Source organism: Felis catus, chromosome F1 (genome assembly GCF_018350175.1).
Source record: "Felis catus isolate Fca126 chromosome F1, F.catus_Fca126_mat1.0, whole genome shotgun sequence".
NCBI classification, from domain to species: Eukaryota; Metazoa; Chordata; class Mammalia; order Carnivora; family Felidae; genus Felis; species Felis catus.
In genome coordinates this window covers 58,994,569-59,021,364 of record NC_058384.1, presented here as the reverse complement: position 1 = coordinate 59,021,364, position 26,796 = coordinate 58,994,569, and the positions used below count along the sequence as shown (strand labels likewise).

General features: G+C 46.9%; 2 protein-coding genes across 2 annotated transcripts in view; both read left to right on the top strand.

The window, feature by feature from the left end:
* The window catches only part of TAF1A (TATA-box binding protein associated factor, RNA polymerase I subunit A), a 47,074-nt gene extending 42,007 nt beyond the window's left edge, over positions 1–5,067 (top strand). The window contains exon 13 of the transcript XR_006591583.1: positions 5,022–5,067. The gene's annotated coding sequence lies outside the window, so the exon portion shown is untranslated. The remainder of the gene's footprint in view (positions 1–5,021) is intronic.
* Positions 1,214–24,889, top strand: HHIPL2 (HHIP like 2). The gene is made up of 9 exons (XM_019822233.3): positions 1,214–1,578; positions 5,022–5,674; positions 6,548–6,691; positions 9,506–9,837; positions 10,632–10,758; positions 16,544–16,689; positions 20,877–20,958; positions 23,025–23,107; positions 24,272–24,889. Exons 1-9 carry the CDS (start codon positions 1,276–1,278, stop codon positions 24,634–24,636), a joined length of 2,235 nt encoding a protein of 744 aa, XP_019677792.2. The 5' UTR covers positions 1,214–1,275; the 3' UTR covers positions 24,637–24,889.
* The last annotated feature ends 1,907 nt before the right edge of the window (positions 24,890–26,796 follow it).

The window sequence follows — 26,796 nt, the reverse complement described above, 5'->3', positions numbered from 1 at the left end:
GAAAGTACCAGAAGGAAAGTGAACTCAGAACCTAATGCCTCTGCAGGTTTGTGCCCTGGTTCATGCCTCTGTCTGGGTTTGGGGTTGTGTGAGTTTGGGACTCCATGTCCTTCAGTCATTTAAGAAATATTTATCAAAGGCCTGTCATGTGCCAAGAACTGTATAAAACAAAACACATTCTTTTTTTTTTTATTAATTTTTTTTAACGTTTATTTATTTTTGAGACAGAGAAAGACAGAGCATGAACGGGGGAGGGGCAGAGAGAGAGGGAGACACAGAGTCGGAAGCAGGCTCCAGGCTCCGAGCCATCAGCCCAGAGCCTGACGCGGGGCTCGAACTCACGGACCGTGAGATCGTGACCAGGGCTGAAGTCGGACGCTTAACCGACTGAGCCACCCAGGCGCCCCAACAAAACACATTCTTCAATGCTAATGTTGAAACATAAACTAAGTGGGGAAGTGCACCTGAGAGCAGGTATGGACTTGGCAAAAATAAGGACCCCCAGTGTTGTGTGCCTCCCAACAGGACAGACACTGTCCCAACAGCCCTTGCCGACTCCTTGTTTATACCAGGCCACACTCCCCGCTTCCTTCACTGTCTCCTTTCTTCTTACTCCTTGCTGTGGATCCAAGATTCATGGAATGTCCTCTCTTCCAGCCACGGCAAATATAGAGCTGTCCGGGTCACAGGAACCATAAGCTCCCCCTGCCAACCCCCTACCGACCCCCCTATCCTCCCAGATCCACACCCGAGGTCCAGTGGGTGCCATTCAGCACTACAGGACCTCTCGCATCTTGCCCTTTCTCTCACAGTCTGACGTCTGGAACCGCATAATATGTGCTGGTCTCCAGCTTGTGAAGAAACTGTAAACAAATTGTGAATTTCCTGCCCTCCCCCCAGACCCCCACTGCAGGAATTCTTAGCCGTTTTAATGAATCACAGCACGCCTGCCAGGGACATACATCACTGTGCCTCTCCCTAAGCAGCCACGCACCCCAATAACTCAGCAGTAGGGGGCAGAACGTGGCGCCAGCTTCGTGTCTGGGGTGGAAGGGGCAGGGACACCTCTCACTGTTTTCACGGAGACACTTGGCCACCCAGACCTCGGAAGGGACACTGCTCAGAAACCACCTCAGGGAACCTGGTGGGTGGAGGTGGGGGGGGGGTGGGGAGGAAGGAAGAAAACAGCCTGGGGGTGGGGAGAGGGAGGGAGCTAGTGCACAGCAGGGAGCCAACCTGAGCCAACACAGCAGCCTGAGACTTCCCAAGCCCAGAATGCTGAGGACATCTATTGCCCGGGCCCCCAGCCTCCCCACCTCTTCTGGCATTTTCCACCTCTGCCTCACATTCTTGTTGGGCCAGGTGGGCTTGCTGCAGGGACACCCCCAGTGCCTGGACTACGGGCCACCCTTCCAGCCCCTGCTGCACCTCGAATTTTGCTCAGACTATGAGTCCTTCGGCTGCTGTGACCAGCAGAAGGACCACCGCCTTGCTGCCCGGTACAGGGTCATCATGGATTACCTTGACCTCAAGGGCCACGAGCTGTGTGGTGGCTATATTAAGGACATCCTCTGCCAGGTGGGCCTGAGCCTAACCCCTCAGCGCAGTGAGGGGGGGAGGCTTAGCGAAGTGCGGGGTGCTGGGCTTGGTGGTGTGGGTCCTGGGTGGAGGGCTCCGTGGGCACCTGACATCTGCCTCTCTGCTTGGGTGCACTGAGGCCAGGGGGTGCTGGGGTGGGCTCCAAGAGTCTCCCCTGGGGTCTGCTGGCCCTCCTGGTTTGTCACACAGGAGGAGGAGGTGGGTGTCCCTCATGGAGCTCTCAGGGCTGCGTTGTCTGGGTCCCTCCGCGCTGCTCGGGGAGCGGGGCACAGCACGCACAGGTGGTGGTTACAGGGAGGAGGGAGGAGGTGGAGAGAGCGGAGGCACCTGCTGGGGTCCTTGTCTGGGTCCTTTGTGCCAGGGGGCCTCAGGGTGATGATGGAGGTGGCGAGCTGGGGTGGTGGGGGGCCCTCCCCAGCATCGTGGAGCCGGGAGGCAAGGACTCACAGAGTCCTTCTCCGGGCTCTCCGGGGGCCAGAGTGCACGTCCCTGGCGGGCATCCCCCCCTGCCGGTGCAGGCAGCACGCACCGACCCTGGAGAGAGGTGCTCGGGGTGCAGGGGACAGTCGCACTGGAGAGCAGATGAAAGGTGCGGGGGTGGGGGCTGTAATAATGCGCTGGGGGCAAAGAGGCAGGAAGCCCCCCCTGCAGACCTGACATCTGACACCCTCCCGGGCGATGTCGGCGCAGGTACAGGCTCTCCCGCTGCCACCATTCCCGGGCGCACCGGCTGCCCCAACTCCCTTGCTGGGGACACAGCAGCCAGCCTGGGTGGCATCGCCCAGGGCTGCAGTCTCCGACCTCAGGCACCACCCCTCCGCTGTTTCCAGGAGAATTTAACTCCAGCAGTTTGGGGCAGAAGCCGGGCTCTTAGGAGCCGCACTAAGACTATTCATTTCCAAGAGACCCCCTGGTAAGGATGTCTCCACCCTCCCCTCCCCATCCTCCCACTTTCCCTATTGGGTGAAGTCTCAGAAAGCCAAATTCAGCAGCTCTCCTGTTTTAGGCGTTGGAGGAATCAGAATAACCTACGTGAGTCTATTTATTACAATTCCCCAGCCCCTCCTCTTTCCGCACACACGGTGTATGCCCGGCAAAGGCTTCTGCGGGAAGTTGTTCTGACCCCCATTGTACTGGTAAGGAGACAGGAGGGGTTTTTAATGTGTTGTTTTTTTTTTTTTAAGTTTATTTATTTTGAGAGAGAGAAAGAGAGAGCATGAGTGGGGTAGGGGAAGAGAGAGAGAGAGAGAGAGAGAGAATCCCAAGCAGTCTGGAACTCACCAACCATGAGACCATGACCTAAGCAGAGATCAAGAATCAGAAGCTTGGGGCGCCTGGGTGGCTCAGTCGGTTGAGCAGCCGACTTCGGCTCAGGTCATGATCTCGCGGTCCGTGAGTTCGAGCCCCGCATCGGGCTCTGTGCTGCCAGCTCAGAGCCTGGAGCCTGTTTCGGATTCTGTGTCTCCCTGTCTCTCTGCCCCTCCCCGTTCATGCTCTCTGTCTCTCTGTCTCAAAAATAAATAAACGTTAAAAAAAAATTAAAAACAAAAAAAAGAATCAGAAGCTTAACAGACTGAGCCACCCAGGCGCCTGGAGGAGTCCGGAGTTTTAAAGAACTTGTTTAAGGTCAGCCACAGGGCTGGGGGCACAAATCTAGAGGCTGAGGCTCCAAGTCTCCTGCCCTTTTGATCATATTTGCCAAAGGCAGAGTCACAACAGCACAAGCCATTTCCTTAATGGTTTTCTGCCCTGGGGCAGGTGGAGGTTCCTTTAGAACAAGCCTCAGTGCTTCTTGCTCCCTGTCCCCAGTGCCCAGAGCAGTGTCAGACTTCCAAGGGACCTCTTTCTGGGCCTTATTTTCCTTAATAGAGAAACCGTATCCTGAGCTAACTGAGTGGAAGCAGCTGCGCAGACTCTAAATTTCTGCATGACTGTCCCTTGGTGAGCGGCTCACAGCCCGCTCTGTTCACTGCTCTCTCATCCTGATTTATTAATTTTTTAAATGCTTATTTATTTTTGAGAGAGTCTGTGAGCAGCAGAGAGAGAGAGAGAGACAGAGGATCCCAAGCAGGCTCTGGGCCGAGAGCTGAGAGACCGACTTGGGGCTCCAGCCCACAACCCTGAGATCATGACCTGAGCTAAAATGAAGAGTTGGATGCTCAACTGACTGAGCCACCCAGGCGACCCAGCACTTAAAGATTTTTTTTTTATTATTTTTAAAAATGTTTTCATTTTGGGGGGGCGGAGGGGCAGAGAGAGAGAGAGAGACAAGCCAGATCAGGCTCCAGGCTCTGAGCTGTCAGCACAGAGCCTGACGCGGGGCTCGAACCCACAAACCGTGAGATCCTGACCTGAGCCCAAATCGGACGCCCAACTGACTGAGCCACCCAGGCGCCCCAAGACTTTTAATAAATAAGTGAAGAAATTGCTAGATGCCTAATTTCTGGGAGTGATAACATCGTGTGTCCATTTTGGTAATTTCATTTTTAGCTGTAAAGTATTTCAGCCACACAGGAAAGCACAGAAAACCAACACCCAGATTAACAAATGTGAAACTTCTGCTACATTGCTTCAGATTTGGATAAAGACATAAAACCTTGCAGATACAGCATTTATACTAAAGGGAAAGATGGAGAAATTTGGAACTCTTTATTTATTTTTAATTTATTTTTAATGTTTTATTTATTTTTTTAATTTTTTTTTTTCAACGTTTATTTATTTTTGGGACAGAGAGAGACAGAGCATGAACGGGGGAGGGGCAGAGAGAGAGGGAGACACAGAATCGGAAACAGGCTCCAGGCTCTGAGCCATCAGCCCAGAGCCTGACGCGGGGCTCGAACTCACAGACCGCGAGATCGTGACCTGGCTGAAGTCGGACGCTTAACCGACTGCGCCACCCAGGCGCCCCTATGTTTTATTTATTTTTGAGACAGGGAGAGACAGAGCATGAACAGGGGAGGGTCAGAGAGAGGGAGACACAGAATCTGAAACAGGCTCCAGGCTCTGAGTTGTCATCACAGAGTCCGACCCAGGGCTCGAACTCACGGACTGCAAGATCATGACCTGAGCCAAAGTCGGCCGCTTAACCCACTGAGCCACCCAGGCTCCAAGAAATTTGGTACTCTTTAAAAAAGAAAGAAAAGAAAAAGTCCACCACTTACTAAAACTTTCAGGGTCAAGAACTAAGTTAAAATGCTAAAGACAGTACAGCGGGCGAGAAATATTTCCCCCTCTTTTTGCCTTCCAGAAGCACTAACTGGCTAGAGAATGTGGCCCCAGGAAAGGGCTTTACCAGTAGCTGGTAACAGAAACTCCAGAATCCGGATTCTGTCCTAGACCGTTTTCCTTCTGCTTGCTCACCAATTGGGACCAGCCCCACTGTGGCCAGTCCGACTACCAGCTGGGCTTCTGTTTCTTTCCAGGAGTGCTCACCCTACGCAGCCCATCTCTACGATGCGGAGAACCCTCAGACGCCCCTCCGGAACCTTCCTGGCCTCTGCTCCGACTACTGCTCTGCCTTCCACTCGAACTGCCACTCTGCCATCTCCCTACTGACCAATGACCGCCGCCTCCGGGAGACACGGGAAAAGGATAGTGCCCACTTCTGTCACCTCCTCAACCTTCCCGACAAGGACTACTGCTTCCCTAACGTCTTGAGGAATGACCATCTCAACCGCAACCTGGGGGTGGTGGCTGAGGACGGCCGGGGCTGCCTCCAGCTCTGCCTGACCGAGGTGGCCAACGGGCTGAGGAACCCCGTCTCCATGGTCCACGCGGGGGACGGCACCCGTCGCTTCTTTGTGGCCGAGCAGGTGGGGGTGGTATGGGTCTATCTGCCTGACGGGAGTCGCCTGGAACAACCGTTTTTGGACCTCAAGAACATCGTACTGACTACTCCGTGGGTAGGGGATGAGAGAGGCTTCTTGGGATTGGCTTTCCATCCCAGATTCCGCCGCAACCGCAGATTCTACATCTATTATTCGTGTCGGGGCAAGAAGAAGGTAGAAAAGATCCGGATCAGTGAGATGAAGGTTTCCCGGGCTGATCCCAACAAAGCCGACCCCAAATCAGAAAGGTGAGATGTGCCCATGAGAATGGGCGACTTCGGGCTGTGTCCCAAAAGAATGCCAGTCGGTCCTCTGAGGCGATAGAGGGAAACTTTTCTGGTTCCAGAGCCACTAGCTTCTAATGTTGACAAAGGAGTCATTGTTGAATAACAAGGACAGACAAGTTAGGCTTCTGAGTCGAGGGTCTTTGTGGCGTGTAGCCATCCCTTAGAGTTACCTAATCAGAACCATGCTTGCTTGTTTTTACAGAATTGTAAGCAATGGCCAGCAGCCACAAGGGCTTGAGAAATGATTACAGATCAGATCAATATATTAAACGTAATAGTGGCCTCTGATTATTGTGTGGCCATTGGATTCCAGGCCCTTTAGCTTGAACGTGGGAACTACCCTCACAGGAAGCTGTGGCACAAGGCCATAGATCTATCGATAGATAAAGCACTTAATTCTGACTCCAAGCTCGTGGTCTTTCCACTCTACCACTCTGCCTTTTGTCCTTTCCTTTCTGCCTTCTCTCTCTGTTCCCATATAGCCAGGTTGGGGGATCGAAAAGAGTTTGGAGAACTGATTGATTAATCCCTGCTGGGCTGTGCAAAGGAAGGGGTTAAGAGTTCTGGTAGAGCAGAGAGGAAGGCCGAGCCCCCCAAAAGAGTGATTGTTACCCTGGCTGTGTCCACAGCTCATGAAATCACGGTCTGAAAGAAGAATGATCCATGAAGGAGTCATACTGGGAAACAAGGGGTGTCTCAGAGCTCCACGCTTTGTGATCATTGGAAACTCTGAAGCAGGTCTTGGCTGGATGGGACCAGTCATTTCTCGGTCTCTCAAGAGGATGCAGTTTCAGTTTGTATCAAAGCCTCATGCATGGTTTCTTCTCCTTCCAGAGTCATCTTGGAGATAGAAGAACCAGCCTCAAATCATAACGGTGGACAACTTCTTTTCGGTGTGGACGGCTACCTGTACATCTTCACCGGGGATGGAGGGCGGGCCGGGGATCCCTTCGGCAAGTTTGGAAATGCTCAGAACAAGTAAGCTGGTTGGATCTGTCCCCCCACCCCCTTTAGGGTGAGCCCTTGGTATGTTTTTGCTGAGATGGAGTCTACAGAGGGTCTCATCCAAATCGCCTACTGCAAGATGTAACCCCCTCTGTTGAGGCAAGTGGGAGGAAGAATTGGTTTTCTGTCCTCTAAATTTCAGGCACACGTGCTTTGTGGTAAGGAATATTATGGATGCACTCAGAATGTAACTCTCAGAATGCTATGCAGGGACGAGTTCAGAATGTTTCATATATATATTCGACACACATAATACTTACTGTGTGTCAGGTACTGTTCTGAATACCTTGTGTGTATTTAAGAACAATTCCAGGGACACCTGGGTGGCTTGGTTGAGCATCCGAATTCGGCGCAGGTCATGATCTCGCGTTTTGGGGGCTTGAGCCCCACATCGGGTTCTCTGCTCTCAGCACAGAGCCCACTTTGGATCCTCTGTCCCCCTCTCACTCTGCCCCTCCCCTGCTTGCACTCTCTCTTCCTCTCTCTCTTTCAAAAATAAATAAACATTAAAAAAAAAAAAGAATGTAATTCTAACATCCCACAAGGGCAGGAATTTTTATCTATTTTGTTAATTGATGTATCCCCATCACCTAGAAGAGTGCCTGGAGTGGGGGGTCACTTCAGAAATACTTACGGGATGGATGGTTCCTATGAAGTGTAGGTATTATGATAGTCATGTCACAGCCCAGAAAATAGAGGCAGAGAGGAGTCAAGTAGCTTGTCCAAGGCCGCACAGCAAGTAAGTGGCAGAACCAGAATTTATACTCCGACAATCTGGTGCAAGACAGCCCAATGAGGGTCCTGCTGCCCTAGATAAAAGTCATGTGATCCTTTGCACCAGCGAGTGCTTGAGTCCCATTATCCCTGCTAATAAAATATTAAAGTTCTAAGCATCAAGAGCCTTTACCGCGTGTGGGGAATCGCCTTACATGCTCCATGCAAGATACTTCCCTTAACCCTTTACATTATAACCACACTGCAAGCTAGTGTTTCTTTTCCCTGCTTTACAAATGTGGAAACCGAGTCCCAGAGACCACAGTTGCCCTCAGAACCACTCTAAAAGCTCTTTCTATGACCACAGTGCTATATGAGGAAGAACAGAACCAGCCCCTTTTAGGAATTCATGCTATTAGTGCCCATGTCGGCAGCACGTACATTGAACTATAGAGAAGGTTAGCATGGCGCCTGGGCAGGGATGAGTGCAAATTTGTGAAGGTTTCATCTTAAAAAAAAAATTCAGGGGCGCCTGGGTGGCTCAGTCGGTTAGGCGTCCGACTCTTGATTTTGGCCCCACTGTCATGATCTCACGACTTCGTGGGTTCGAGCCCCACATCGGGCTTGGTGCTGGCAGTGTGGAGCCTGCGTGGGATTCTCTCCCTCCCTCTCTCTCTGCCCCTCCCCCACTGGCACTGTCTCTGTTTCTAAATAAATAAACTTAAAAAAAAAATCCATAGTGTTAAACCAAACCTGAGAGAAACCATTCCATCGAAAACATTTTAAAAATGGAAACTACAGCTTGCTTGCTCTGGGTTGCATGGGCCAGGGTCACATCAAACTTTTGCCTAGTAGTTCTCTGTGAGCCCAAACCTGTCAAGTCTTAACATTTTGCATATACACATATATCATATAGACATGACTGTATATATATATGTGTGTGTGTGTGTGTGTATACACACACATATAATCAGTTCATGCACATACACATATAATATCATGTGTGTATATAAAATCATGTCTCCCCATGTGACTCCTAGCAGTTATTTGGCATCGACTATCAGTAGGTCCCCCCGGGCGATCTCTGGCCCTGTGCCATTTTATTTTACCTTATTTTCTATTTTATTATTTTATTTAGTTTGAAAGTTTGAATACTTAACACAAAATCTACCCTCTTAAAAGATTTTCACTGTAACGAAAATTTTTATTTTATTTATTTATTTATTTATTTATTTATTTATTTATTTATTTTTATATTTAATGTTTATTTATTTTTGAGACAGAGAGAGACAGAGCATGAACGGGGGAGGGTCAGAGAGAAAGGGAGACACAGAATCGGAAACAGGCTCCAGGCTCCGAGCCATCAGCCCAGAGCCCGACGCGGGGCTCGAACTCACGGACCGCGAGATCGTGACCTGGCTGAAGTCGGACGCTTAACCGACTGCGCCACCCAGGCGCCCCGGTCCTTATTTTATTTTTTTAATGTTTATTATTGAGAGAGAGAGAGAGAGAGAATGAGCAGGGGAGGGACAGAGGGAGCAGGGAACAGGGATCTGAAGTGGGTTCCACACTGACAGCAGAGAGCCTGATGTTAGGCTCAAAGTCATGAACCGTGAAATATGACCCAAGCTGAAGTCAGACGCCTAGCCAACTGAGCCACCCAGACACCCCTAAAAATTCTTTTAAGTGTAAATACAATATTGTTAATTGTAGGGACAATGTTGTACATCAGATCTCTAGAACTTTCTCCTCTTGTAAACAAATGTTCGACTGGTATTTGAAAAGATGCTCAATGTCACAAATTATCAGGGAAATGCAAATCAAAACCACAATGAGATATCATCTTGTATCTATTCTGATGACTATTACTCCTGCCCTTCCAAAAGACAGCAGGTGTTGCTGAAGACATGGAAAACTTTGCATACTGTTGTTGGGAATGAAAAATAGTGCAGCTACTGTGGAAAACAGTATGGAGATTCTCCAAACACATTACAAATAATACCAGCAGATGATCAAGCAGTCCCGTTTCCGGGTACTTAATCTGCGCCTATTTCCCGGCCCTCTTTCTTTCAGAAGTTCCCTGCTGGGGAAAGTGTTAAGGATCGACGTGAACGGGGCAGGCTCTGATGGCAGGCGGTATCGAGTCCCCCGCGACAATCCGTTTGTTGCTGAGCCAGGGGCCCACCCTGCTGTCTATGCCTACGGGATCCGAAACATGTGGCGCTGTGCCGTGGACCGAGGGGACCCCATCACGCGCTGGGGCCGAGGCCGGATGTTCTGTGGGGACGTGGGACAGAATAGGTTTGAAGAAGTTGACCTCATTGTGAAAGGCGGAAACTATGGCTGGAGGGCAAAGGAAGGGTTTGAATGTTATGACCGAAAACTTTGTCACAATGCCTCTTTGGGTGAGAAGCCTGTGGGTGATTTCTTGAATGAATTGGGGGGGCTGGACGTGGAGGTGGGGGAATAGAACCTGAGAATGTGCTGTACCAGGGGGGTCATTCAGGTGCCCTTGTGTCTGTCTTGCAGGATGTAGTGTTGGCCAGGAGCATGTTGGATGTTTGTTAACCTAACGCGTTTGAATCTTGGGTGGATTGAAGGAGCGGGATTGACCTGGGAATCGAGATTTTAAATAAATTACCCACATGATTCTCAGGCATACTATCTTGAGAACCACTCACAGAGGCAAATTGGTGGCTGTATGTTTTTAATTTATTTCCCAATCGGAATAGCCCACTGAAATGACCTTCCAGATACATTCAGGTGCTATATTCCGTATACAATCCCTAAACATCAATAATCAAGGTGTGCTTCACCAGTGTTTAATCTTTTTTTGTCCCTCTAGGTTACAAAGGAGTCTTACAGACCCTTTACAGACAAGTTATTCAAATCCTTAAACCTGAGTATCTGCCATGTCAACCTAGGGGATAAACTTAAGTGTGTCGATTACCTGATCACTGCCTCATAGGTGGGGGAATTTTCGGCTTCCTCTCTGCATGCAGAGACCAGTCACATGGGAAGCTCACCAATATCGTGGCTGGTCTGTTGAGAAAAATAAATAAATGTGATTCTCTTGGCCTTACCAAAGACCAAGAGATAAAGTGTTCTCCACTCAGTCAGGCAACCGCATTAGAAAGCCCCAACTTATTCCTCGAAGTTATCAAGTGTCAGCCACGATGTTGTCTTTGTTCCTGGACAGATGACATTCTGCCCATCTATGCTTATGGCCATGCAGTGGGGAAGTCAGTCACCGGAGGATATGTCTACCGTGGGTGTGAATCCCCAAATCTCAATGGCCTCTACATCTTTGGGGACTTCATGAGTGGGTAAGAAAGGATTAATATCTCCTTTTTTTTTTTAAATATTTTTATTTATTTTTGAGACAGAGCATGAGCAGGGGAGGGGCAGAGAGAGAGGGAGACACAGAATCTGAGGCAGGCTCCAGGCTCTGAGCTGTTAGCACAGAGCCTGATGCAGGGCTTGAACTCACAGACCGTGAGATCATGACCTGAGCTGAAGTCGGACGCTCAACCAACTGAGCTACCCAGGCGCCCCTCCTTTCATTTTTTTAAATTTTAACATTTTTATTGGGATTTAAGTTACATGTGGTAAGATGCAATCTCTAAGAGCACAGTTGGATAAAGTTTTACAATCTATGCGCTTGTAGCTATGTCAAGATGCCGAACGTTTCCATCATTCTAGAAATTTCCTTCTTGTCTGTTGCCTGTCAGTACCACCCCTTTCTCCTTGACACTCACACACAGAAGCACATCAGTCAGAGATAACCACTCCCATCACACATTAATTTTGCTTCTGGAACTTAATACACGTGGAATCATATATATGTATTCTTTTTTGTACATGTATGGCTTCTGTCATTCAAGAATATTGGTGAAATTCATCACTGTTGCCACATGTATCAGTAGTTTTTCCCCTTCATTGCTTTGTGATATTCAATTGCATGAATATACCACAAATTAATCATCTATTCTCCTATTTTTGGCTTTTCCAGTTTTTTACTGTATATTTATTTTATATTTATTATCTATTTCTTATATATATATATTGTGTGTGTGTGTGTGTGTGTGTGTGTGTGTGTGTATCAGGTTGTATCTGGCTACCTTGTCAAACCCTTATTAGTTCTTTTGGCTTGTGTGTGTTTGTGTGTGTGTGTGTGTGTGTGTGTGTGTGTGTGTGTGTAGATTCTATTGGATTTTCTATGTAGAAGATCATTTTGTCTATGAATATAGATACTTTTCTTTTCCTGAATCGAAAGCCTTTTATTATTGACTTACTGCTTCGTCTTACACCTTCAGTACAACATTGGATAGAAGTGGGGGAAGCATTCCATTTTCACCAATGAGTATGATGTCAGTTGTAGGTGTTTATACATGTCCTCTATCAGATGGGGAAGTTTCCCGTCCGTTTCTAGTTCACTGCGAGTTTGTATTAGGTATGGGTGTTGTGTTTTGCCAAATGCATCTTTGCATCTAGCGAGAAAATCATGTGGTTTTCTCATTTTTAGCTATTAACATAATGGATTGCATTGATGGATTTTTTTAAATCATTGAAGCACCCTTGCATTTCTGGAAGAAACACGACTTGTTCATGATGTATTATCCTTTCAGCATATTGTTGGATTTGACGTGCTAGCCCGTTGTTTGAAAATTTTGCATCTGTGTTCATGAAGGGATAGTGAGCTATAGTTTTTCTTTCTTGGAATATCTTTGCCAGATTTTGGCATCAGGGTAACGCCAAATCATTAATAGAATGATTTGGAGAGTGTCTCCTCCTCTTCAGTTGTCTGGATGAGTTTGTGAAAGAGAGGTATTATTTCTTCCTTACATGTTTCTTCCAAGTGAAGCCGTCCAGGCCTAATGTTTTCTTATAGACAACGTATAGTCAGGTCTTGGTTTTTGATCCACTCGGGCAATCTCTGTTATTTGTTTGTTTGTTTATCATTTCTTCTGTCTTCTAATTGGTGCATTTGGACCATTAATATTCAAAGTGGTGGGGCTTCTGGGTGGCTCAGTCGATTAGGCGTCCGACTTCAGCTCAGGTCACGATCTCACAGTTCGTGAGGTCAAGCTCTGTGCTGACAGCTCAGAGCCTGGAGCCTGCTTCAGATTCTGTGTCTCCCTCTCTCTCTGCCTCTCCTCTACTTGCACTCTGTCCCTCTCTCTCTCTCAAAAAAAGTAAATAAACATTAAAAAAAAAAACCAAAGTGGTTATGGATTTAGTTGGATTAGTATCTACCATAATTATTACCGCTTTCTATTTGTTGCCCTTGTTCTTTGTTCCTATTTTTTGTCTTTTCACTCTTTTTCTACCTTTTGTGGATTTAACTGAGCATTCTACATAATTCCGTTTCTCCACTGTCATAGCACATCACTCACAGTTTTCTTTTTTCCTTTTTCAGTGGTTGCATAGAGTTTCAATATACATTTACAACTAATCCAAGTCCACACTCAAATAACATTATACCACTTCGGGATGGAAACTGAGGTCACTGACTTGACACCGTAATCTTTTCTAACATGTATGTTTAGTGCTACAAATTTCCCCTCAGGTACTGCTTTAATGGCATCCCATAAATTTCAATAGATTGTGTTTTCATTTTCATTCAGTTAAATATATTTTCTAATTTCCCCTTGGCTTATTTTCTCACAAGTTAGTTTGAAGTGTGTTATTTATTTCCAAATATCTGAAGATTTCCTGAGATCTTTCTGCTGTTTGATTTATAATTTAGTTTGATTGTGGTCACATACAAACTGTCTATGATTTGGGAGATTACTCTGGATTATCTAGGTGGGTCCTAAATGTAATCACAGATATCATTAGAAGAAGGAGGTAGACAGAAATTTGAAGATAGAAGAGATAGAAGTCAGTGTTAACAACAGAAGTGGTATGATGAGACTGTGAGTCAAGACATGAGGTCAGCTTTTGGAAGCTGGAAAAGGCAAGGAAATGGATTCTCCTTTAGAGCCTCCAGCACCTTGATTTTGCCCCCGTGGAACCCACTTCAGGATTTTGGCTTCCAAAACCGTAAGAGAATAAATGTGGGTTATTTTAAGCCAAGTAGTGGTAATGTATGACAGTGGTGGCAAGAAACAAATATAGTTACTATTCCCAATACTCTTCATTCCTTTCTGTATATTTCCATTAGATGTAATTTTCTTTTTTTTTTTTTTAATGCTGGAAGAACTTCCTTTAACATCTTTTGAAAAATGAGTCCAGTGGTGATGAATCCTTTCTGCTTTTGGTGTCTTTTTTTCCCCTTTGTTTTTGAAAGATATTTTTGCTAGGTATAGAAGTCTGTTGACCTATTTTTTCTTTAATTCTTTTTTTTTTTTTAAGATTATTTATTTTGAGAGAGAGAGAGAGAGCAGGGGAGGGGCAGAGAGAGAGGAAGAGAGAGAGAATCCCAAGCAGGCTCTGTACTCTCAGTGCAGATGTGGGGCTCAAACCCATGAACATGAGATCAGGACCTGAGCTGACTTCAAGAGTGGGATGCCTGAGCCATCCAGAAGCCCTTCTTGAATTCTTTAAAAATATTGTTCATTATCTGCTTTGTCTTAATTCCAATGAGAAATCTGCTGTCATCCTTAAATTTGTTCCTCCATATTTAATCTGCCATGTTTTCTCTGGCTGCTTTTAAGATTTTCTCTTTATCACTGGTTTTGTGCAATTTCATTATGATATGTGTTCATGTAGTTTTCTTCTTCTTGTGCTTCGATTTGGTTGAACTTCTTGGATTTGTGGATTTATAGCTTACATCAAATCTGGAAAATTTTTGGTTATAATTATTTCAAATATTTTTTCTGTTTCCCCACCCTGTTTTTTCTTCTCATTTTTTTCTTGAATTATGTGTATATTAGGCTGCTTAAAGTTTTCCCACAGCTCACTGACGATCTATACATGTTGAAATTTTATTCCTTTTTGTGTTTAATTTTGGATAGTTCCTATTGCTGTGTCTTCAGTTCATGAATCTTTTCTTCTACAATGTCTAATCTGCCATTCATTCCATCCAGTGTTTGCACTGATGGAATTTTTTACCTTTAGAAACTTGATTTGGGTGTTTTGTGTCTCTCTCATGCCTCTACCAACTTTTTGAATATATGGAATCATAGTAAAAACCACTGTTTTAATGTTTTTCTCTGCTAATGTTAACATTTGTGGCAATTCTTTGTCAGTTTTGATTGATTTTTCTCTTTCTTATGGTTTGTATTTTCCTCCTTCTTTACCCGCCTAGTAATTTTTTATTGGATGCCAGACATTGTAAATTTAACATTGTGGGTGCTGAATATTTTTTGTATGTCCATAAATATTCTTAAGCTTTGTTCTGGGACACAGTTTAGTTACTTGGAAATAGTCTGATCCTTTCAAGTCTTGCTGTTAATATTTGTTATGTAGAACCAATGTGGTGCTTATTCTGGAACTATCTATTCCTTAATATTGAGGCAGGATTTTCCTACAAACTCTTTTCAGTGCCCTGTGAATTATACTTACACTGTGCCTGACCCTGAATAAGAGCCAGGTGCTTTTCTTTCTAATTTTCCCCCCTGATTTAAGTAGTTTCCTCATATGTATGTGCTGTTAAGTACACTGATGAATACTTGAGGGGGACACTTTGCAGGTCTCGGGAGCCTATTCTCTGTGCTTCCCTCTTTTCTCTGATATCTGTCCTGCATACTCTTCCTATATAGGTCTTCCTGGACTCTTTTCAACTTCCTGTCTTTTCAAATCAAGGAGTCTGCTGGCTCTGCCTGTGTTTTCCTTCCTCAAGCAGGAAACTTTTTCAAGGTAGTAGACTGGGACAATTTTAGGGGGTTACCTTGTTTATTTCCCATCTCATAGGGAACATAGCCCTTTGTTGTCTGATCTCCAATGTCTTTTATATTTAGTTATTTATTTAAAGTAAGCTCCATGCCCAATGTGGGGCTTGAACTCATGACCCTGAGATCAAGAGTCACATGCTCTACTGAATGAGCCAGTCAGGTGCCTCTCCAGGGTCTTTTAAAAACTGTCATTCTAGGGGTCACCTGGGTGGCTCAGTTGGCTAAGTGTCCGATTCTTGATTTTGGCTCAGGTCTTGGTCTCACAGTTTGTGGGTTTGAGCCCCATGTCGGGCTCTGCACGGACAGTGTGGAGTCTGCTTGGGATTCTCTTTCTTTCCCCCTCTCTCTGCCCCTCCTCTGGTCTCTCTCTCAAAATAAATAAACTTAAAAAATTGTCATTCTATTTTGTCTAGGTTTTTGACTGTTTAAGATGAGAGGGTAAATCTGGTCCTTGTTACCCCCATCTTCATTAGGAAGGATGGTAATATTGTCATACTGCAATTCTTGGTTCCAGAGGTTGGGTAGAGTTAGTAATTGGTTAGTTCTTTTATCATCACTTGTTAGATCTCTGGGATTTAATTGTTCTTTATGTTTTCCCCACAACTCCGTCTGCTTACGTATCACTTGGTTGATATTCAGTGATTCTTAGTCGAAGCATATGCACCAGAATCACCTGGGGTTGAACGTGTCTTGTTTCCATAAAATGTTTCATGTGAAACCCTGATATACCCATATTCCTTTTTTAAAAAACCCTGCTTTTAGGTCAAATAGATGATAGAGGGATATTAAAGTATCTACCTGCTACTCCATAGACATAATAACAATGAAAATAGCTACAAGTTTTGAGCACTTACTATATGCCCAGCTCACTGGGGAGATATTCATGTATATTATCTTACTTAACCTTTGCAACTTTTGTCCATAGTAAATTCTATTACCATTCCCCATTTTACAGATAAGGGAACTGAGGCTTAGCTAGTTGAGCAACTAGCCAAAGGTTGCAAACTAATAGAAATTAGATTAGTCTTTTGTAGTAATGCAGCCTTTACTGAGCACCAGACTCCTCCTATAATAGAAGATGAGCTTCTCCATCTAGCACAAGCAGGTGACCAAGGTATCTCGAAATAGCTTTTTGATTCTTGGGAGAGGCTAGGTGTTGATCTCCTATGGGTGACTCAGTGCTAGTACTCAGAGATTCTTTGTTTCCAGGAGGAAAAATATCTGCAGGGTGAAAATATGGATTCCTATAATAAAGGTTTTATTTTTCATCTAGTCGACTTATGGCTTTGCAGGAAGATAGGAAAACCAAGAAATGGAAGAAACGGGACATTTGCCTGGGCAGCACTGAATCCTGTGCCTTCCCAGGGCTGATCAGCACCTACAGCAAATTTATCATCTCTTTTGCTGAAGATGAAGCAGGTAAAAATATACAGGGTTATTCTGTTTCTGCTTACTGGAACTTAAATCGTCACGGGCATTGTGAGCTAAACATTTATTATAACAATTATTACTACGGTTACTATTATTTTCATTTAAGTAGCAACCATCCCTTCTATTTTCACTACCATTTATTTTTTTAAATTATTTTATTTTATTTTAGATGTTTATTCATTTTTAAGAGAGAGAGAGAGAGAGAGAGTGTGCACATGCACGCTCGGGGAGGGGGCGGGGGGGATGGGGGGGGGACAGGAGATCCGAAGCGGGCTCTGTGCTGACAGCAGAGAACCTGATGCAGGGCTCGAACTCACGAACCGTGAGATCATGGCCTGAGCTGAAGTTGGATGCTTAACCGACTGAGCCACCCAGGTGCCCCTATTTTTACTACCACTGAGTCAACTTTTATAATGTACCGGATATCATCCTAAGCACTTTACATTTTTTATGTTACTTAGTAATTGCAACACCACCACGATGTAATTATTAAGCCTATTTGTCCAGTGAGGCAACAGACCGAATATGCAACAGAACCTACCCCTTCTTGGTTGGGGCCCACACCGACTGCGGGAGGAGCAAATGAAGGTTTACGCTCCGGTCTTTTGATCATGAAGGAGATTCATGTCCCCCTCCCTGATTTCATTCTAATCTGCAGTCACAGGAAGGTGGACAGGGCCAGCCGTGGGGCAGACCACGTGGACACTGATATTTGTCCTGCTGTTGCTGCCTGGGAGAGAGCGCCTGTGGTGATGGGCCCCCGGCCGGCTGTGCTCTTTGCTGACCCTGCCAGGAGCCTGTGGGGTAATTGCTGGGAGCGTGCAAGGGAGAATCTCTTTCCCGAGAGACCTGGGGAAAGGGTAAACAGCTAGGTGGGAGGCTATTCGCTAGACAGACAAGGTCTTTGTTAAGGGCATCAGCAAAGCCAGACGCGTAGGCACCTATGAGACACAAAGACGGAGAGAGACTCGGCTCTACTAAATTTCCCCAAATTTTGTAATCGGAAAATGGATTTTGAATTTCAGCTTTACCTATGCTTTGTTACATTTTGAAAGCTAAAATGTTACTTTGTGAGGAGAACAGGGCCTGTGACCTTTCTGGTATTGAGCACTGCCTCTAGCCATGCTCGGATCAGGGAAGAGAAGAAAGTGGTCTCTCAGGGCCCCTTCCAGACCTGGGATTCTCTGTGAGTGAAAACCAGAGCTTTGCAGGTTTCCTCAGTAATGGGTTTCTTCCCGCTCTGAGCCCTACGGTGCCCGTGCAAGACTTTCCTTTGAGCAAGACGCTAAGAAATCTAGTCAGCTCCTGGACCTTTTCCTAGCGTATGAGAAATAGTTTGAGATGAATATTTTAGAGAGGCAGAGGATATTTCAGAGGATTCAAGCATTCTTAATAGAGCAAAGTGAGTTCCCAATTGGAAGTCCAAACATACGCAAGAGGAGAGAAACCACAGACCGGCAGGATGGTGCTCGGTGCAAAGAGGGCGACGGGAAAAGCCACAGGCCTGGCGGGGCCTCTGGAGGCTGATGCCCCAGCGAGGCCGGAGTCCTCCGAGGCCAGAGCTTCCTCTCCCCAGAGGCTAGAGCCCCGAGGGCGGGCCTGCCCTGGCCTCCCGGGCTGCTGTCTCCTGCGGCTGGCTCCTTTTCAGGCCTCAGAAACCGTGGCTTTGGCGGTTTGGTTTGCTGTGCCTGTAAGCTTCTCGCAGGAGAAAAACAGGCAGTGTTTGAATACCAGTCGGTACATCTGGCAAACAAGACTGAGTGTCCTTGGCTGAATTTTCTCGAGTAGACTTGCCAGGGTGTTCCCAAAGCCAGACTTGCCCAAGGCGGCCTTGAAGCCAGGAGGGCTGTTTTTTTTTTATTTTTTATTTTTTATTTTATTTTTCAACGTTTATTTATTTTTGGGACAGAGAGAGATAGAGCATGAATGGGCGAGGGGCAGGAGAGAGGGAGACACAGAATCGGAAACAGGCTCCAGGCTCTGAGCCATCAGCCCAGAGCCCGATGCGGGGCTCGAACTCACGGACCGCGAGATCGTGACCTGGCTGAAGTCGGACGCTCAACCGACTGCGCCACCCAGGCGCCCCAGGAGGGCTGTTTTCAAGGCAAGTTTATTTTCTTCCAGAGTTGCTTGCTCTTGTGTTTTTGTACGGAGTGATTCAGATTTTCTGCTCATGCCATAGCCTTTCCCACTGAAGGACATCTTTTTAGATCTGAGTACGTCATTATTTTGTTATCAGTCACCAGCTGTAGACACGTGGTTGTTGGTTGAACCAGAGCTCCGCCTCCACTGTGGCGGTGTTTTCCAGATGTTCTAGCTGACAGCTGGCCACCATGGAGGGCAGGGTGGGCACGCGGCGCCCCCCGTTGCTGGGTCCCCCTGGGCTGGATCTCTGAATGTCGGTCACTGAAGTGCGTTCCTCAAGAGGGCTGGTCGAAGAACTAATGCTTGCAATAAATTGACATCACATGCATTTTGTTTTACATGGCATATTATAGTTTTTTTGTGTGTACAGTTCTTTTCTGTCCTAAAATGTATTTATTAAATCGTCAGTTGGAGGGCACCTGGGTGGATCATTTGGTTCAGTGTCTGACTCTTGATTTTGGCTCAGGTCATGATCTCATGGTCTGTGGGATCGAGCCCGGAGTTGGGTTTTGCGATGACAGCATGGAGCCTGCTTGGGATTTTTGCTCTTTTTCTCCCCTGCTTGCATGTGCTCTCTCTCTGTCTCTGTCTCTGTCAAAATAAACTCAAAAAAATTGCAGAAATTCGCTTCTAGCACTGTTTTCCCCTAAAAATACAATGGGGAGTTTCCGGCATGTTTAGGACATATAATTTACATATTGTGTAGAGAATATGCTGCAATGTGGGGTTTTCAGTCAGAGCAGGTGTGGTTGCGAGGGGCTCCTGCATGAGGGCACCCCGTGTACAGGCAGGCCCTTGGTAGACACCTCCTTTGTCTAATGGAAAGTGCCCGGAATATCCAATCAGAGGAGGCAAATTGGCTGTAGGGCAAGATGATAAAACAGTTCGTGAGCACACAAAATCCAAAGTCCACTAGGCAGCGGTAGGGGGTGCTCTGTGAAGACCGTAAGCCTCACATCCGGCACGAGACAGACATTGGTCACCATCCTCCACAAATTCAAGGAAGAAGGTTGTTGAAATAACTCAGAGCTCTCTAAAGTTCTAGGCTTTTCCAGTTTGCAGTTTAGTAGACATTTACTTCCATGAAGTTGAGAGGGCAATCCAGGGCAGTGGCACAAATATTACGGTGTAAGGAGTAATGGCTGGTCATCGCTTTCTAATTTAATATCTAAGAGTCATGTGGGGGGATCATTAGCCCCATTGTACAAATGAATAGGTCACGTGAGGGTTACACAGGTTGAGAGTTTTCCCAAGACAACGTCTAGCAAATGGTGTTCTCAGAACTCAGTCAGGTGGCTGCAACGCCAACGTTGTTGTTCTCGTCAACCCTATCCTATCTGTCCCTCACAGGTAAGCGTGAGAAGAGGCAGAGTGAGGTAGTCACAGTGAGTGGAGAGTGTTCACACCGGAGGAAATGGGAGGGACAAGGGCTCCTCCTCAAAGAGGTGAAGGAGACCATGGGTAGGGGTGATTTCTGGGGGGTGTGGAGAAGGCCAGGAGGACAGACTGAAGAGTGGGAGGGTCCGGGGAAACGCAGGACCCAAAGGCCAAGGAAAGAAGGTGGTAATGGAAAAGTGAGGTGGGGCTGGTGGGGAGAGGCGCCCGTGGACTCAAGAAGGGGCAGTGTGAGGTGACTAATAAATGGTCCTTAGCCTGGAGATCGCTATTTCGGGGTTCCACAGAGAATCCTTGTCAGTAGTAAATAGATGGGGAAGGAAATGGGGATTGGTTAAGGTGAAGTTTCTGACAGCCAAGAGATAAGGGGAAACCTTTGGTCCAGTGAATGTAAACAGAAATGTACCCCTGTTGGGGTACACTCTCAGCTAGTCTTTGAGGACTCAGAGAAGGACTTTCTCCTTGGGGAGCTCACAATCCAGTGAAGGCCCAGCGACAGGATTCTGGGGTTCCCCTCCTGGGGCTCACTCCATTTCAGGGCTTCCACCCCCTGTGGACGGTTTCCTGTGCACCCAGCTCTGTGTCTCAGCCCTGCCTCACGTCCTGTTCCTGATCGTGTGTTTCTGTGTCCTCAGGGGAGCTCTATTTCCTGGCCACCTCTTACCCGAGCGCCTACCTACCACACGGATCTATTTACAAGTTTGTTGACCCATCAAGGTGAGATTTGGTCTCATTTCCTTCTTAGGTGCATTTTTTAAAAGTTTTATTTATTTTTATTTATTTGTTTTGGGGGGGGCAGAGAGAGAGAGAGAGAGAGAGAGAGAGAGAGAGAGAGAGAATCCCAAGCAGGCTCCACCAGCGCAGAGCCCAATGCAGGGCTTGAATCCATGAACCATGAGATGGTGACCTGAGCCAAAAGTCAAGAGTCGGGTGCTCAACCGACTGAGCCACCCCAGCGCCCATCTTCGGTGCATTCCTATCAGCCCTTGTCTTCATGGCAGATCATAAAAATAGTCCTGACTCCCCAGGAATTACCAGAAACGATCAATGAAGCAAATCTGTGCCGTAGATAAAAAGCAGATCGGGCAAACGAATGTGTAGGGCGACGTGTCTGTAGAATTTATGAAATATTTGAGAAATGGTCTCTTTGTGGTTAGAAATGAAGATCTCAAGCCTTTCTGGGATGACAGGTCTAGACCTATGGCTCCTGGTTTGTTTTGTTTTGTTTTGATATGCTTCTGGAAACTTCTGTCTGGGATCATCTGACAATTGGGTGTGTACTTGTGACCCCTTGAGTGAGTACTGTTGCCCTGTCCCCTGGGTTTGGTGCAGGTCTCAAGGTCCTAGGTAAGTGTCGTAAACTGGTTGTTTAGTGCCTTTAGTGTCCACCTGACCCTTTCGGTGGTATTTATTCACTTGGTGGTGAATATCGTTTACTTTGCTCTTTTGCCGACCTGGCTCAGAGACTAACCAACTGATCGGGCAAAAGCCACAACACAGCTTCCCATCTGTGAGGGTATTCAGGTAAGTTACGTTGCCTGAGGTACAGCCAGCCGGAGGGGGGCCTGGGACAGGAGCCCTCACCATCACCACCATCATGATCATCATCTGTGGGGCACTTGTTATGTGCTGGGCACTGTTCCAAGTATCCTTTTTTTCTCTTTTTAAATCTCCTTAAAAAATAATTTTAGGGCTTCCGGGTGGCTCAGTCGGTTAAGCAGCCAACAACCAACTCTTGATTTTGGCCATGATCTCTAAGTTTGTGAGTGTGAGCCCTGCATCAGGCTCTGTGTTGACTGTGTGGAACTTGCTTGGGATTCTCTCTTTCCCTGTCTCTCTGCCCCTCCCCAACTTGCTCTCTCTCTCTCTCTCTCAAAATAAATTAAAAAAATAATTTTAAAAGTTACTTATCGGGCTGCCTGGGAGGTTCAGTCATTTGAGTGTCCGACTTCAGCTCAGGTCATGATCTTCAGGTCAGTGAGTTCCAGCCCCCTGTCAGGCTCTGTGCTGACAACTGGGAGCCTGGAGCCTGCTTTGGATTCTGTCTCCCTCTCTCTCTGCCCCTCCCCGACTCATGATCTGTTCTGTTTCTCAAAAATAAATAAACGTTAGGGGCGCCTGGGGGGCGCAGTCGGTTAAGCGTCCGACTTCAGCCAGGTCACGATCTCGCAGTCTGGGAGTTCGAGCCCCGCGTCAGACTCTGGGCTGATGTCTCAGAGCCTGGAGCCTGTTTCCGATTCTGTGTCTCCCTCTCTCTCTGCCCCTCCCCCGTTCATGCTCTGTCTCTCTCTGTCCCAAAAAAAATAAATAAACGTTGAAAAAAAAAAATTAAAAATAAATAAATAAATAAATAAATAAACGTTAAAAAAATAAAAAAAAGTGACATCAATCATTTATGGTATGCCAAGTACACAGCTCGTATTTGATCTCCCTGTGAGGATAGATACTATTACTTTTTTATTTTATAGATGTGGAAATTGATACCTATCAAGGTTTACTTGCTCATGGTCCCCAGGTTTTGAACCCAGTTCTATCTGTCATCATGCCCTTGCCCCTGACCCCCTCACTACCCTCTGTCCCAAGAGCCCATGATGTCCCTGTGATATCCCTGTTCTTTCTCCTGTCTATCTGAGCTCATCATGTATTTTCTCCTACATCTGCCCCATCCTCGTGGATAAAGGAGAGCTGAATCCAGTTCTTGCAAATGTATACCTTCTGGTGACCTTGATTTCCTGGTCCCATCTTCAGAATCTTGTGTCCCCACTTTTTCTCTCTGTTTTTAGGCGAGCACCGCCAGGCAAGTGCAAGTACAAGGCAGTGCCGGTGAAAACCAGGAGTAAGCGGGTCCGGTTCAGGCCACTCGCCAGTGAGTCCGTCTTTGTCTCAGGTCCAGGCCTTGGCATTGAGATGCAGGCACAGTGCCCTCTGCAAACACGCTCCAATCTTCCCAGGGTGGGAGGTCTGTTCCCCACTGTGGGCTTCTGCTCTGGATGAGGAGTGTAACTCGTGGCTCAGTCTATACATCTCCGTATACTGGAGTATGCATACCGGGTGGCACCTGCTTCTGAGGAGACCTGTTGTCCTCTACCCACTCATCACTTATTCACTGGGCATCGTTCACTTAGCATTGACTTTGCGGCAGTCACCGTGCTAATCCCTGGGGCTACAGCAGTGAACCTGACCTGTAGGAGCTCAGGCAAATGTAGTGTAGGCAAATAAAGAAATAAATATAGCATTGAGGTTCTGGTATAATGGCCAGGAGACTGAGGGGACCCTGAGAGTGAGTAGAGTAGGGATTCTGGAAAGACTTATAGAGGAGGGATACTATCTTTTTTTTTTAATTTTTAAGATGTTTTTATTTATTTTTGAGAGAGAGAGAGAGAACAGGGAGGGGCAGAGAGAGAAGACACAGAATCGGAAGCAGGCTCCAGGCTCCGAGCTGTCAGCGCAGAGCCCAATGTGGGGCTCAGACTCATGAACCATGAGATCATGACCTGAGCCAAAGTTGGACTCTTAACTGACTGAGCCACCCAGGTGCCCAGGAGGCATACTATCTTAAGGGAACTATTCCAGAGCCGTGAATCACTGGAGTGACCCTATTAAAAAAGTAATATATTTAGATCAAGGCCATTTAAGGGAATTAAAAAAATATAAGAATTTATATATATATTAAAGATTTTACTTTTAAGTAATCTCTATACCCAACATGGGGCTTGAACTTACAGCCCTGAGATCAAGAGTCACATGCTCTACCACTGAACCAGCTAGGTGCCCATCTAAAGACTGTATATTGAAGAACCCTCATGCAGTCGTAGGTTTCCTGGAGGATGTTTCCCTGGTAGACTCAGTCTCTTTTCTTCCCAAACTCTTGGGGCTCAAAGTCCTTTGGCTTCAGCCCTTCTTTGTTTGAGAGATGCGGGAAGTACGGATCCCCCTACTTCTCTGCCATGTTGGCCCCCCTGGGTGGTGTTTCCCTTAGAGCCACCTTCCAGGACTTCTGTTTCTCACTAAATAAATGTTCGTTTCCCAGAGACAGTCTTGGACTTGCTAAAGGAACAGTCGGAGAAAGCTGCTAGAAAATTGTCCAATGCAACCTCAGCCTCTCGGCCAGTCGGGACCTCATCTCTGAAAGGCCCCTCCGGGAAGCCAGCTTCTCCCACAAGCAGCAGGAAGACATTTCGAGGGCCTGGGACGAAGAAGAGAGCCAGAGTGTGGTCCCCAGGCTCCCAGGGCAAGAGGAAGATGAGGCGGAAAAGCCACAGTGGCAGGGTCAGGCAGAGCCGAGCCGGCAGAAGTCTCCGTCGGCCTTTTCTGTCAGGGTGGCTGGCCGGGGGACGTGCCAGGGGAGAATCGCCTCGCCCCATGGGAGCCCCTGCTGCTGAACCTGGGCTTTAGGTGGACGGGAGCTGGAGTCAGAAGTGGGCAGGCAGAGGGAGCCTGACTTAGGGCTGGTGTGGTTGTCCTCTCCACTCTTGCTATCTGAACGGATGCTCCTTGTCTGCTTTTATGGAGAGACCAGATCCCACAATGCCAGTGCACCTGGCTAACTGTGCGCACTGGTCAGTAAGCCTCCTTGGACTCCCACTGGATGTCTTTTGTTTTACAAATGCCTACAACCCAAAGTAATAAATCAATACTTGCTCGGACAGACATGTATCCTTTGATCTCTTGGATGTTCGTCTGGCATTAAGAAATCTGGGGTGCTCCATCAGTGTGACCTCACCCCAGGTCCCAGAGGAGGGCTGTAGAGACATATTACTTTTTCTAAAATCTTTTTTTAACATTTATTTATTTTTGAGAGACAGAGCAGGGGTGGGGGAGGGGCCAAGAGAGAGGGAGACACAGAATCCGAAGCAGGCTCCAGGCTCTGAGCGGTCAGCACAGAGCCCGACATGGGGCTGGAACCCACGGACCGTGAGATCGTGACCTGAGCTGAAGTTGACGCTTAACCAACTGAGCTGCCCAGGCGCCCCTGAAAAGACATATTTCTAAGGAAAGACCCTCCAGCCTGTCCCTGTCCTTTGCCCCAGGCTGCAGCTCACAGACCGAACAAGGACAGGTTATGTTCTGGAACTCTGGCACCTACTAATTTGCCCCGGCAAATAGCAGAATGAACGTGACTACATTTTGAGTACCTATTACGTGCCAAGATTATATACATTATCCGAAACCTCAAAACCTTCCTTCCTATGCGTTGCCATGTAATGTTCTGTTGAAGAGGAGGAAAGTGACTCTTCGTGAGCTTAAGCTACTTGCCCTAGACCACAGCAGGGAGGGGACGGGGAACTGTTCAGCTGGACAGGAGCCAACACCCCTGTCAATACCCTGTGCACCTGCCACCCTGTAGGGCACTCAGCAAGGGCTGGTAGCTCTTATCCGGGTATTTGAGGAGTAAAAGAGTTAAGGGAGGAAATGATCCCCGTCTCTGAGAAGTTCTTCAAATCCTGCAAATCATCCAGAACAGTGTTGGCAAATTTGGCCAAATTTGGTTTTGGTACAGAGAACAAAATCGTGAAATGCCGGGGTTATGGAGGGCTTTCAGAGGCCATGTAACCACTGTGTTTGATATACTTTCCATAACCTGCATAGATTTGTTTTAGATCCAAAGAAACAGATTCCATTTTTTTCCTTTAGCAATCTTTATTTGTAGGCTAACCTAACCAAATCTAAATACATCAGGCCTCTTTTTGATTCCTTTTCTCTTGTTCGGCCTTTATGAAAGATACAAAACACGGGTCATTTTCTGAAGATCATTTTTAGATCTTTTTTTAGCCACTTCCTTTGCCCTGTCCCATGGCTTTTGTTTTACTTCTGCCTACCTTTGGAACTCTTATGAACACTCTCTAGGATAGACATAAACCTCAGGATCTCACCAGCTCTGGTGTTTTATACTTTTTACATCTTCTTAGATGAAGACCCCAACATAAACGTGGGCGGAATTCTACCCTGGGTCGCTCTGTTGAAAGGTGGCTGAACATCCCGGGTCAGTCGGGGAGACTGGACCTACCTCTGGAACAAATATTTGAGCTTGCTCGCCTCATTTTTTTCCTCATCACAGGAAAAAAATACAATCTTTCTTCAAAGACATGTGGCAAAAATAGGGTCTGACCTGGAAGTGTTTTGAGCCCTGGGGGAACTGTGTCAAAATAAAGGACCGTGTCCTTCAGGGTCCAGGCCTTCTGAACACGGGTTTTGAATAGGAGGGTTGGCAGGTCTAGAGAAGGGAACTGAATGGGTATCTCTGAGATGCCAGGAAGCTGGGGGGAGAGGCAGCGTATTCTTCTCTGGCAAAGTGGCTTTATCTTCTGGAAGATGGCAACGCCTGCGAGCTGTCGCAAAGAGGCTGGCCCCGTGAGGGAACAATCACTAGGTCATAGCCTAAATGGTTTGGGGCTTCCTTGGAGGCCAAGGTGTAGGAAAGTTCAGAAAAAGGCACGCATGCACGTGCTTGCTCTTTCTAGAGACCGGCTGGAGGAGGGGGAAGGGGAAGGAAGCATGAGGACGGGTCATGCTGGAGGGAGAAGGGACTGGAATGCTTCAAGGGCATCTTTCTCC